The 9,919-nt window shown below is 45.9% G+C and overlaps 1 protein-coding gene and 2 non-coding genes across 3 annotated transcripts; 2 read left to right on the top strand and 1 right to left on the bottom strand.

Moving 5' to 3' along the window:
• The first annotated feature begins 3,272 nt into the window (after positions 1-3,272).
• TRNAG-GCC lies at positions 3,273-3,343 on the top strand. Its single transcript has one exon. It is a non-coding gene; the product is annotated as a tRNA-Gly (tRNA).
• Positions 3,344-3,708: 365 nt separating this feature from the next.
• TRNAM-CAU lies at positions 3,709-3,780 on the top strand. The gene has a single exon. It is a non-coding gene; the product is annotated as a tRNA-Met (tRNA).
• A 4,940-nt stretch (positions 3,781-8,720) lies between these two features.
• Positions 8,721-9,741, bottom strand: LOC107504426 (histone H2B type 1-C/E/F/G/I-like). The gene has a single exon (XM_016133610.2). It carries the CDS (start codon positions 9,713-9,715, stop codon positions 9,335-9,337), a length of 381 nt encoding a protein of 126 aa, XP_015989096.2. The 5' UTR covers positions 9,716-9,741; the 3' UTR covers positions 8,721-9,334.
• Between the last annotated feature and the right edge of the window lie 178 nt (positions 9,742-9,919).

The raw sequence follows: 9,919 nt of genomic DNA on the forward strand, positions 1-9,919 counted from the left end.
GGCAGTGCAGGAAAATAGAAATCTGTATAAAATAGAGATTGAATTAAATAACCTGCCTAATGCCTTTCCTCTTTAAATTCTGTTTTAATCATTTCCTGTAGTTAAACCACAGCTGCTATGGTCATTTCTGTCAATGGCCAGTGGTAGAAAAGCAGACACGGAGGAAATGATAGCAAGAGCCCAGCCTTTGGGGAAAAGCTGGATAGAAGTCGAGTTGATTCTCGCGGCCTCTAGGGAAAAGCCAGGTGGAAGTCGCTTTTTCGACACCCACAAGTCAATACTGGGAAAACGGAATCACTTGAAAGGGAAAATCTCTCTGTGGAAATACAATTTTCAAATATTGGAGGAAAGTTGGACGACATGACTTGTCAGGTCCCTTCCGACCCAGAAAGTCTCAACTTCCACCCGGCTTGTTTCTCTGTGCCTGCTTTGTGAAACATTTTCCAGATGGTTATATGTAGGTGAGAGTTATAGAAACATGTATTCACGTAGAGAATACCTGTCCATCTGCAATGGGAAGAAGGCTGGAACCATCGAGTATCAGTTGTTACCTCTGCGTGATAGGATCACATCGGACTTGTACTTTCTTCATTGTACATTTTTATATCTTTGGTAATTTCTACAGACGGCATACCTTCAAAGAGGAGATCACCTGAGATGGATCATCGGGGAGACCTGCACCCCAGTTCCAGCTGTGTGACACGTGGAAATTATTCAGCCTCTCTGATACTTAATTTCTTCGCCGTAATTGGCATCTTCCTCACAGCAATGCCTTGGGTAATGACCGATAGTGATATGCACTTCTATTTTAAGAAAATTTATTTTAATTATCTGATATACTATGTCATTGACATCATAGAAATTTTACTTTTGAAAACTCTTTATACACATCTTTTAAATATAGAAGCATGAAGAATTTTAGGATAAAACAACAACTAATTATATTTCTAAAACCTAGAACCTGAGAGCCAAGCAATAAAAGAATACTGATAGTCATCACTGTAGAAAGAGAAAAGAGAGATATTTATATTCTTCCAGGCCTGCGGCTCAGGTGAAGACCCATTGTGCTGAATCTGAGAACACACAAATGTAACAGAATGAAGTTTAACTATGTAGGTGGAAATCACAGAGAAAAACTCTGAACTGAATAAGGTACCTTTCTAATGAGAACAATGTGATATAAAATTTTTGAATCTATTTTCTATCCAGAGACATTCATAAAACACTCATTTAACAAATATTTACTAAGTGTTCACCAGGTCCTTTTGCAAATCTGGTGCTGAGAATACAGCGTTGAAAGGTCTGCTCACCGAAGGCAGGAGCAGTGTCACCCGTCCTTGTCGCACCTGTCTTCGGAGGCTCAGTGGTTCCATAAACCAGGGGACCACGAGCACCCTTTGCCAGGTAAATCCAGCGCAACCACGTCTTGGGCTGCAGCTTCTCTAGCACGCCTGTCCCACACGAAGTTCTTCCACGGCTCCCTGCTCCAAACCTCTCTAATAAGCCTTGCTGAATCCAGGTGAACAAAGTCTCATGGCAGAAGCAAAGATCATGAGATTGTCCACGTTCTTTCTCCTCGTCCTTCTGCTGAAGAGGACCCTGGATTCCTGGATCGGATCCTCCTCCATCTCTGAGTCTCTAGGATGAGAAATGAGGCTTCACAGGAGAAAAGAATAAAATGCTTTGTGCTTCCCTGGGAGCCTCTAGTGGAGTTGAGATCACGGAGTGGAGGAGATGGAAGTAAGTAACCTGGCAGGCACCTTGACACAGGACGCGCTGGCCAGCCCGCCCCCGTCTCTGCAAAGGGAATCGCCTTCCTCTCAGTGGCCCCTGCAAGTTCATTTTAGAACTGCCTGTTTCAATTCTTTTGGCTTGTCAAGACTGACTGGGTGCCCTATGCTCATGAATTTCTTCTTTCAAAGTTAACACTGGAGGATCTGAAGGATATGATAAGCAGATTTCTTTGTGAAACCATGGAAAAATCTGAGACAATCTCTAGTCTAGATTCTAGACCAACTTTCAAACATCGGAATTGAGAGACGGAGAAGCTAAGAAGAAATGAAGTTATTCAAAAGAGGAGCACCCTGTGTCACCACTTAGAACCCAATGATCCAAGTCAAGTCATTTCACGCTAGTGAATCTTTTTTTCCCCGGTCACCTGGAAAAATGGGAGATACATGTGTTTCAAGTGCGTTGTGAGGATCAGATGAGGAAATCGTGTCACTGAACAGAGTTCGTCCACCCAGCTCACAGCCGAGCCAGACACCAAACACCAAGGACTGCGGTGGAGACTGAAGAGTTGCTTTGTGCGCGCGGGCGAGGCGGGGAGAACAGGAAAGTTATTGCTCGGAAGCCCAGACTCGCCGCTCCAGGGCCAGGGCGGGTGTGGAGCGGTTAGGGAAACAGGTGTGTGGGCTCCAGACCTTGGTGCGGGGCACGGCCGGAGGTCGACCTTCTCCCCTGCGCGGGCCTCGGCCGCCTGGCCCGTGCCGCGGGGTCGAGCTGGTTCCGCCGTCCCCGACTCGGCCCCGGAGCTTCGGGACCGGTGACTCCGCCTAGGCCCAAACCCGAAGCTCAGGCTCGCGGCAGCGCGTCGGGACCTTCCGCGGCGCCTTCACGGCCGCCCGTCGCGGCCCCGGCCTGGGCTTCGGGCGGCCGTCGCGAGGGGGACACTTTCCTCCAGGCGGAAAAGCCGGTTTTTGCTCTTGCACATTTATTTGAGTCTTCCTGATCTGTGAGTGGCGTCCATTAATTCTCCTTTGAACTGGTGGTAAATCACCAATGACCTCATCAATGAGTTAAATAAAATCTTCTAAAAGGGGTTCGATTTAAATTTAAATTTATGCGACAGTCATGCTTGTACCTTTTTTTTTTTTTTTTTTGAAATTTACCCTTTACTGAGACCTTTGCGCTCGACCATGGCAACCGAAAGCAGAAGGCGAACCCACAATCCCCAATTCCGCCTCCGCCCTCTCTGGGGTGAGTGTCCCTGTCCCCGTGTCCCTGTCCCCGTCCTTCCTCCTGGGCCGCGCGGCTCCCTGCGCCCCGAGCCTCCCTCCGTCCGGCGCCGCCCAAGGCCCCGGCTCTGCGAGGTGCGCGGCCCTGCGGCGCAAGGGGAGTTCCTGAAGAGAAAGGAAGAAGCGCCTCGAGGTTCTACGCGGTAGAACGAAAAACCACCTAGACATCTTTTCGGAAAAAAAATGGATTGGCGGTTAGATAAAGTAACAGAAAAAACCTATTTCTACCACTGGCAGAGCCGCTCCAGAGCCGAGGCATTGGTGGTTCAGTGGTAGAATTCTCGCCTGCCACGCGGGAGGCCCGGGTTCGATTCCCGGCCAATGCAGCTCCCTTTTCCTTTTTTTTCCTCTCTTTCTTTCCCGCCTCATCCCCCCTTCTTCTGATTGTGTTGAAAATGCTCCACTTTAGAGGTCAGGTATTTTCGACCTCGAACCACCGGTTATCTCACACATTCTGACTATATGAGTGAAAGCAGGCTGACAACGGGCTCTTTTCTAAGAGAAACATCGAATTTTGTGCATTCAGAATATTTGGATTCAGTGAATTCTGGACTCATTCTCCTGTTTGAAGCGTGAATGAAACCGACGAATGAACTTTGAAGAGAAAAATATTTTTTAAACACTTAGAAAAGTAGCTTGTAAAAACAGATGTGAAAACAAATTATTTTAGGCTGGACACATGGCCATCAGGAGCAGAGTGGCGCAGCGGAAGCGTGCTGGGCCCATAACCCAGAGGTCGATGGATCGAAACCATCCTCTGCTAACACTTTTCCAAAAAAAAAAAAAAAAGTGCTGGAAGCTTTTGTAACTTACTCTTAAACAATCTTGAGTCCCCTGCAGTTCTGGAGCTAGAGAAATCTTGAGCAACTGCAACCACAGGACATGTGTTTTCAGCTGAGGAGAACTTTATGACACACATCACACAAATTAGAAACGTTCTAACAAGGACATGTCACATGCACCATCTCAGAGAGCAGAATTAATAATATTAAACTGTCAGCCAAAAGCTGACAGGTCTCCATCTTTACCTACCACTAAATAGTAAACACGAACGTAAATTTGGAGTTCGAAAGGACAATAGACACTTGTTTTTAGTCTTGAGAATCAGCTAAAGGAAGTATTCTCGCAACAATCTCAAACCTTTGCTGTTTTCCTCCTTAGGACTTATCATTGAATAGTATATGGTATATTTAATTTATTCATTTAGTATTTTATCCCCTATAGTCTGTAAATTCACAAGAACAGACGTTTTTGTCTCTTCCCACTGTGGTTTGGTTGCTGTAGTATCCGGAACGCAGCCTGGAGCATCTAAGTCACTGGTGGTTTGGAAAATACTTATGTTAAAAGCCACAATTTCTAATATACCAAACACCAGTATTCGACATGAGTCCTCACCTTTTCCTTTTGCCTTTTAAAAAATTCAGAAGAGTGCAAAAGTGACTACACAGAATCGAGCTACTACTATTTAACAATACAGCATATTAACTATAAATCCTTTTTATATTTGAAGAAAAAAAACCCACATAAAATTGAAGCATCCCCAATCCTAATATCTCCTTTCTCAAGGGAAACCATCATGAATTTGATGTGCATCTCTCTTATTCCTTTTTTTTTTTTTGATGAATAATTTCTCCTTGCAAAGAGTCTAGGAACAGCTTATAATTGGCTTTCATTTAAATAATAATGCATAGAGGGCAGAATAAGGACATTTTCAGACATGTATTTCTTAAAAACCTTACCTACGACACACTGTTTCCCAAGAAGCTATGAAAGGAAGGAGAACAGCAAGAGAAGGGAAGGTGTGAAATTCAGGAAACCGTCCTTCCGATGAGGAGGGAGAGCAGGAATCGCCAGGGGGGAGGGCAGCAGAAAGACGTGTCCGCAAACTCTGGGACACACTGCGCAGGTGCTCGGAAAGGATGGAGAGAACGACATGAAAGAAAATCGAACTGATGAAGGTCTGACAGTCTTCCATGTGGAGAAGAGTCTGAGAGCTGAGTTAAATGGCATGTAGAAAATACAGAGGACCAGAAAATGGAAAGCTAGACAATCAGGAGAGAGCATTTATTAATCCCAGAGAAAATAAAAAGTTGTACAAGAAATGCAATCATAATACAATACACGACTCGATGTGAACATTATTTGCGTAGCCCACAATAATCCGCTTACTAAATATTGATTTAACCGATGATCGCCAATTAGCTATATTAGGAGGATTGGGGAGAAGCTGCAGGAATGTGAGTATTCAGGGCGAGAAGTTGTGTAAGAGAGACAAACTGTGTAAAAAAAATTAAGTAGCAATAAAAGCAAAATATTTAAAAATAAAAAATAACGATGCGTATTAAAAAAAATTACTTTATGCGTATCCACACAAAAGCCTTTCCCTCACGATACTGTGGCCATCAAGTCTACTGCTCTGTGTTGATCTGTGACCAAACATGGAAGCACAGCTAATGTTTACACGACGTCGGGCCTGGGAGCCTGATTTTCAGCTTGTTCCAAAACGGAGGCAACGTCTTTATCGATCCAGCAAAAGAGGTTATAGAGGTTTGTCATTAAGGTTCTTTTATTGACCGTTTTTAATTCTATTTCCACATAGAATTCCCGTCACAACAAAGAACCACGGACTTCAGTGTAGATGCAGCCGAGGTCCCGTTCCACTTCCATTCTTGCCTGCACACACGTCCCCGACAAACAGTTCGCATCCGAGGTGAATTTCAACGCACGCTGCTCAGAAACGAGCTTTCTAATCTTACAGATAACCAGAGGCACAAGTGATCGATCTTTAAAAAAAAAAAAAAAAAATGCCGAGAGAGATAAAACGCCGCCTGCTATTTTCTCCTGGTTCCCATTTAAGAAATAGAATTTGTGGGTTGCTCTTGGATATTGTCACCATGGATGGAGCATCTCCTCAAAGTGGTAGACTTACCTCCTGACCTACCAGGCACTCATTCTGCTCTCCAAATGAAGAGTTTGTTAACCAGCAGAAAATGAAAGGAGAACAGCTATATTGAGATAGTCATTTTGCAAAGAACGAGAGACCGTGGGCCTCGAAGCGCTCTCTCTGTACAGTGCGGTGCCCCCCGCCCCGCCCCGCCCCCCACGGTTTCGCTTTCTGAGGTTTCACTTACTGTAGTCAACCAAGGCCTGAAAATGGTAAATGGAAAATACCAGAAATAAGTAAGTTTTAAGTTACACGCTGCTCTGAGCACTGTGATGAAACCTCCCGCCGTCCTGCTCCGTCCTGCTGGGGCTGTGAATCGTCTCTCCCCAGGGTGTCCGCGCTGTCGCGCTCATCACCTATTAGGCCCTCGCAGCCATCTGGGTTGGTGGTGTCACCGTGCTTGTGTTCACATAACCCGTGTTTTACTTCAATGCCCCAAAGCAGCAGAGTAGTGACGCTGACAACTCGGATATGCCACGGAGAAGTTTTAAAGGGCTTCCTTTGAGTAAAAAGGTGAAAGACCTTAATAAGGAAAAAAAAATTGTGTGCTGAGGTTGCTAAGATCAACAATAAGAATGAATCTTCTACACGTGAAATTGTGAAGAAGAAAAAAGGAAGCCATGCTAGCTTTGCTGTGGCACCTCAAACTCCAAAAGTTATGGCCACAGTGTGAGATAGGTGCTTAATTAAGGTGGAAAGGGCATTAATTTCTGGGCAGAAGACATGAACATGTGTTCTGATCAACCACATGTTGCACCAGAAACCATGGAGCCTATAAGGAGGCTTGAGCAGGGGACCCCCTGAAAGGAAGGACCGCATTCACACAACTTTTACTACAGTATATTGTTATAATTGTTCTATTTCATTATTAGTTATTGTTAATTCCTCACTGTGCCTAACTTATACATTAAGCTTTATCATAGGACTGTACGTAAAGGAAAAAAACATGGTATGTACAGGCTTCGGCACTATTCGTGGTTTCAGGCACCCAGCGGGGGTCATGGACCGCATCCGCCGCGGGTAACAGGGATAACTGTACCGGTTTTTCCAAGGTTGAAATAAAGCTCGTCACATGTGACACTGTTAACAATAGCTTCAAAGTGATCTGAGTGAAAGAGATGTTTAGACACAGATTATTTCTGCTGGAAGGGACTTCAGTGACCTCTTTCAGCTGAGCGCAGAGAGCAGGAAGATGAGACAATGACGTGAATTACACAGTGCGACACAGCAGCAGCTGGGGCGGTGGCAGATCGAATGCAGGACTAACAAGTCCTCAAAGTATTAGCCCTCAGTTTACAGCTTCGGATGCTGACGGCAGAGGCTCCCAAGCCTCACTGTCCCCCGAGAGGTCTAGAAACTCCTAGTGTGGGGCGATCTCCCCGCGCAGAGCCACGTGTACGCCTGATGAGGTTTGGAGGAGGAAACCGGGACCGGGACCAGTTTAGCACCTTGCTTTCCACAGTCGTCGGCCGGAGCCGCTTGCGTTATTAATATCTATCCGATGGTGCGGCAAAGGTGTGACGGCCACCGTAATGAGAAGGCATCTTTAGACCAAAAGATGAAGCAGGCAACTCCACAGAATATAACAGAATTTACTATATGGTAATTTACTTATGCGAAGATTGGGTCAGAGCAGAACAGACAACCCATCAGTTTTGGGCTAATTATTCTCCACTTCCTGTGTCACATTATATTACTTTTAAATTGGATAACCTGAGTACTAATGATTGACAAGACAAAGGGACGAAGAAGGCAACAGTGCCAAAGGCCTTACCTACTGGTGGTCTTGTGGTGGATGGTTGTTTATAATCAATACTCTCGCCATTTTGGTATTTATCTTGGTTGTAGCTAGCATTCTGGCTGCTTCTAACAAAAATATTTATGGTTACATTTTAAGAAACGCAGATAATCATCAACTATAAAGCTTTGATATGGTTGCTAAGGGTGGTGAAGTTGGTAAAATATCACAGTGTGAAACTTAAAAATGAAATGCAATTCGGGACACAGATATGGAGTCGGCTTTGTTCACATCTCCATCTGCACAGAGAGGATGAAATGGGGGTGGAGGATGTTAAAGCTTTGAAATAAAAGAATTTAGGCGCCACCGAAAGATGCTGCGGAGGGGAGCGACTTTCCCGCGTGCCTTCGGTCTCCAACCCCAGCATCCCTGGCCAGCCCGCCTTCGGCCCACTTCCTATCTCTGGGGTCTTTTCTGGGGCCTGCTTTTCTTTAAACGTGGGGTTCTGTCTGACCTATATCTCAGGATTTCTAAATATTATTTTTATTTTCAATTACAGTTGACATTAAATATTATTTTAAATGAGTTTTAGGTGTATATCACCTGACCCCATAGTTAATACAATATTAATGATTATACTTCCTATGCTGAACTTCGCTTCTCTGTGACTATTTGGTGCCTCCCAGTTCGTACACCCTAATCCCTTCACCTTTCTGACCCAGCCCTCCAAACCGCATTCCGTCTGGCACCATCATCTTGTTCTCTGTATCCAGGTCTGTTTCTGTTTTATTTAGCTTGTTGTTTAGATTCCACACATAAGTGAAATCATGTGGTATTTGTCTTTCTCTAATTTCTTTCACTCAGCATAACCTCTAGGTCCATCCATATTATCAGATGTCACAGGATTTGTCTCCATGGACTCTCAAACCCCAGCTGGAGAAGTGCCCCCGCCCCCGCCCCAATCCTGATGAACGCGGCTTCCCCAGGCGGCTGGGGTCCTCGTTCCACATTTTATCTTTAAGGAGCCTCCCTGACCTTTAATGTTCCCATTGTGCTTTGACAGAAATCATTTCCACTCACCCTAATGTCACCACGGGGCAGGCAGAGCTGCTGCAGACCCTGTTCGGAGCGGTGTGGGACAAGCACACCAGGTGACTCTGCCCGGGATCCGACTGCACAACAAAGAACATTTCAGTGTGAGCTTATGACTGACTGTGCAGCCCGTTGGTTTTCTCTGGGAAAAACAGGGGTCACTATTTCGCCTTCCAAGGAATCTATCTGGCAAATTGCAGCTCAGAGTGGGTTTCTCAAATACTGACGCTGCCAATCAGAAACCGGGCATCACTTGGAACAGTGTAACCAAACTCGACTATGGTTACTGTGGAAGGACAAAAGGGCTCTTTGAAAAGGTATAAAAAAAGCCAAATAAAAACACTTAATTGGCATAACATTGCCTAATGTATACTCAAGAGTGGCCGCAGTGGACTTTTTAACATTTCGCCCTTGACGAGTTACCTTCCTCTACCAAAACAGTCGCAACGCTTCTAAAAGAAATTAGACTACAATAAAAGGCAAGTGTGGGGTGGCTCTGAAAAGAGCCTTTGGAGTCTGTGCAAAGAGCGATCGGGCGCGCGTCTACTTGGAGCTGGTGTACTTGGTGACGGCCTTGGTGCCCTCGGACACGGCGTGCTTGGCCAGCTCCCCGGGCAGCAGCAGGCGCACGGCCGTCTGGATCTCCCGCGACGTGATGGTCGAGCGCTTGTTGTAGTGCGCCAGGCGCGACGCCTCGCCCGAGATGCGCTCGAAGATGTCGTTGACGAACGAGTTCATGATGCCCATGGCCTTGGACGAGATGCCCGTGTCGGGGTGCACCTGCTTCAGCACCTTGTACACGTACACCGAGTAGCTCTCCTTGCGGCTGCGCTTGCGTTTCTTGCCGTCCTTCTTCCGCGCCTTGGTCACCGCCTTCTTGGAGCCCTTCTTCGGGGCGGGCGCCGACTTGGCGGGCTCGGGCATGGCTTCTCCTACGACCTGTAGAATTACTGATCACACTTTCCACCACAGTCAGTATGAGCACTGCAGAGCCCATTTGTCTTTATATGCTCCTCAATGTAAATGAACGATGAAGGCTTCTCCCTTCTGATTGGATGGTCAGGACACCATCACATTTCTCTTTCCTATTGGACAGACAATATTTCAACCAATCAGTGCAGTCATTGC

Source organism: Rousettus aegyptiacus, unplaced genomic scaffold (genome assembly GCF_014176215.1).
Source record: "Rousettus aegyptiacus isolate mRouAeg1 unplaced genomic scaffold, mRouAeg1.p scaffold_m13_p_17, whole genome shotgun sequence".
NCBI classification, from domain to species: Eukaryota; Metazoa; Chordata; class Mammalia; order Chiroptera; family Pteropodidae; genus Rousettus; species Rousettus aegyptiacus.

Bases quoted from the DNA above. Each gene is read 5' to 3' on its own strand.
- LOC107504426 (XM_016133610.2), bottom strand. From the start codon at position 9,715: ATGCCCGAGCCCGCCAAGTCGGCGCCCGCCCCGAAGAAGGGCTCCAAG.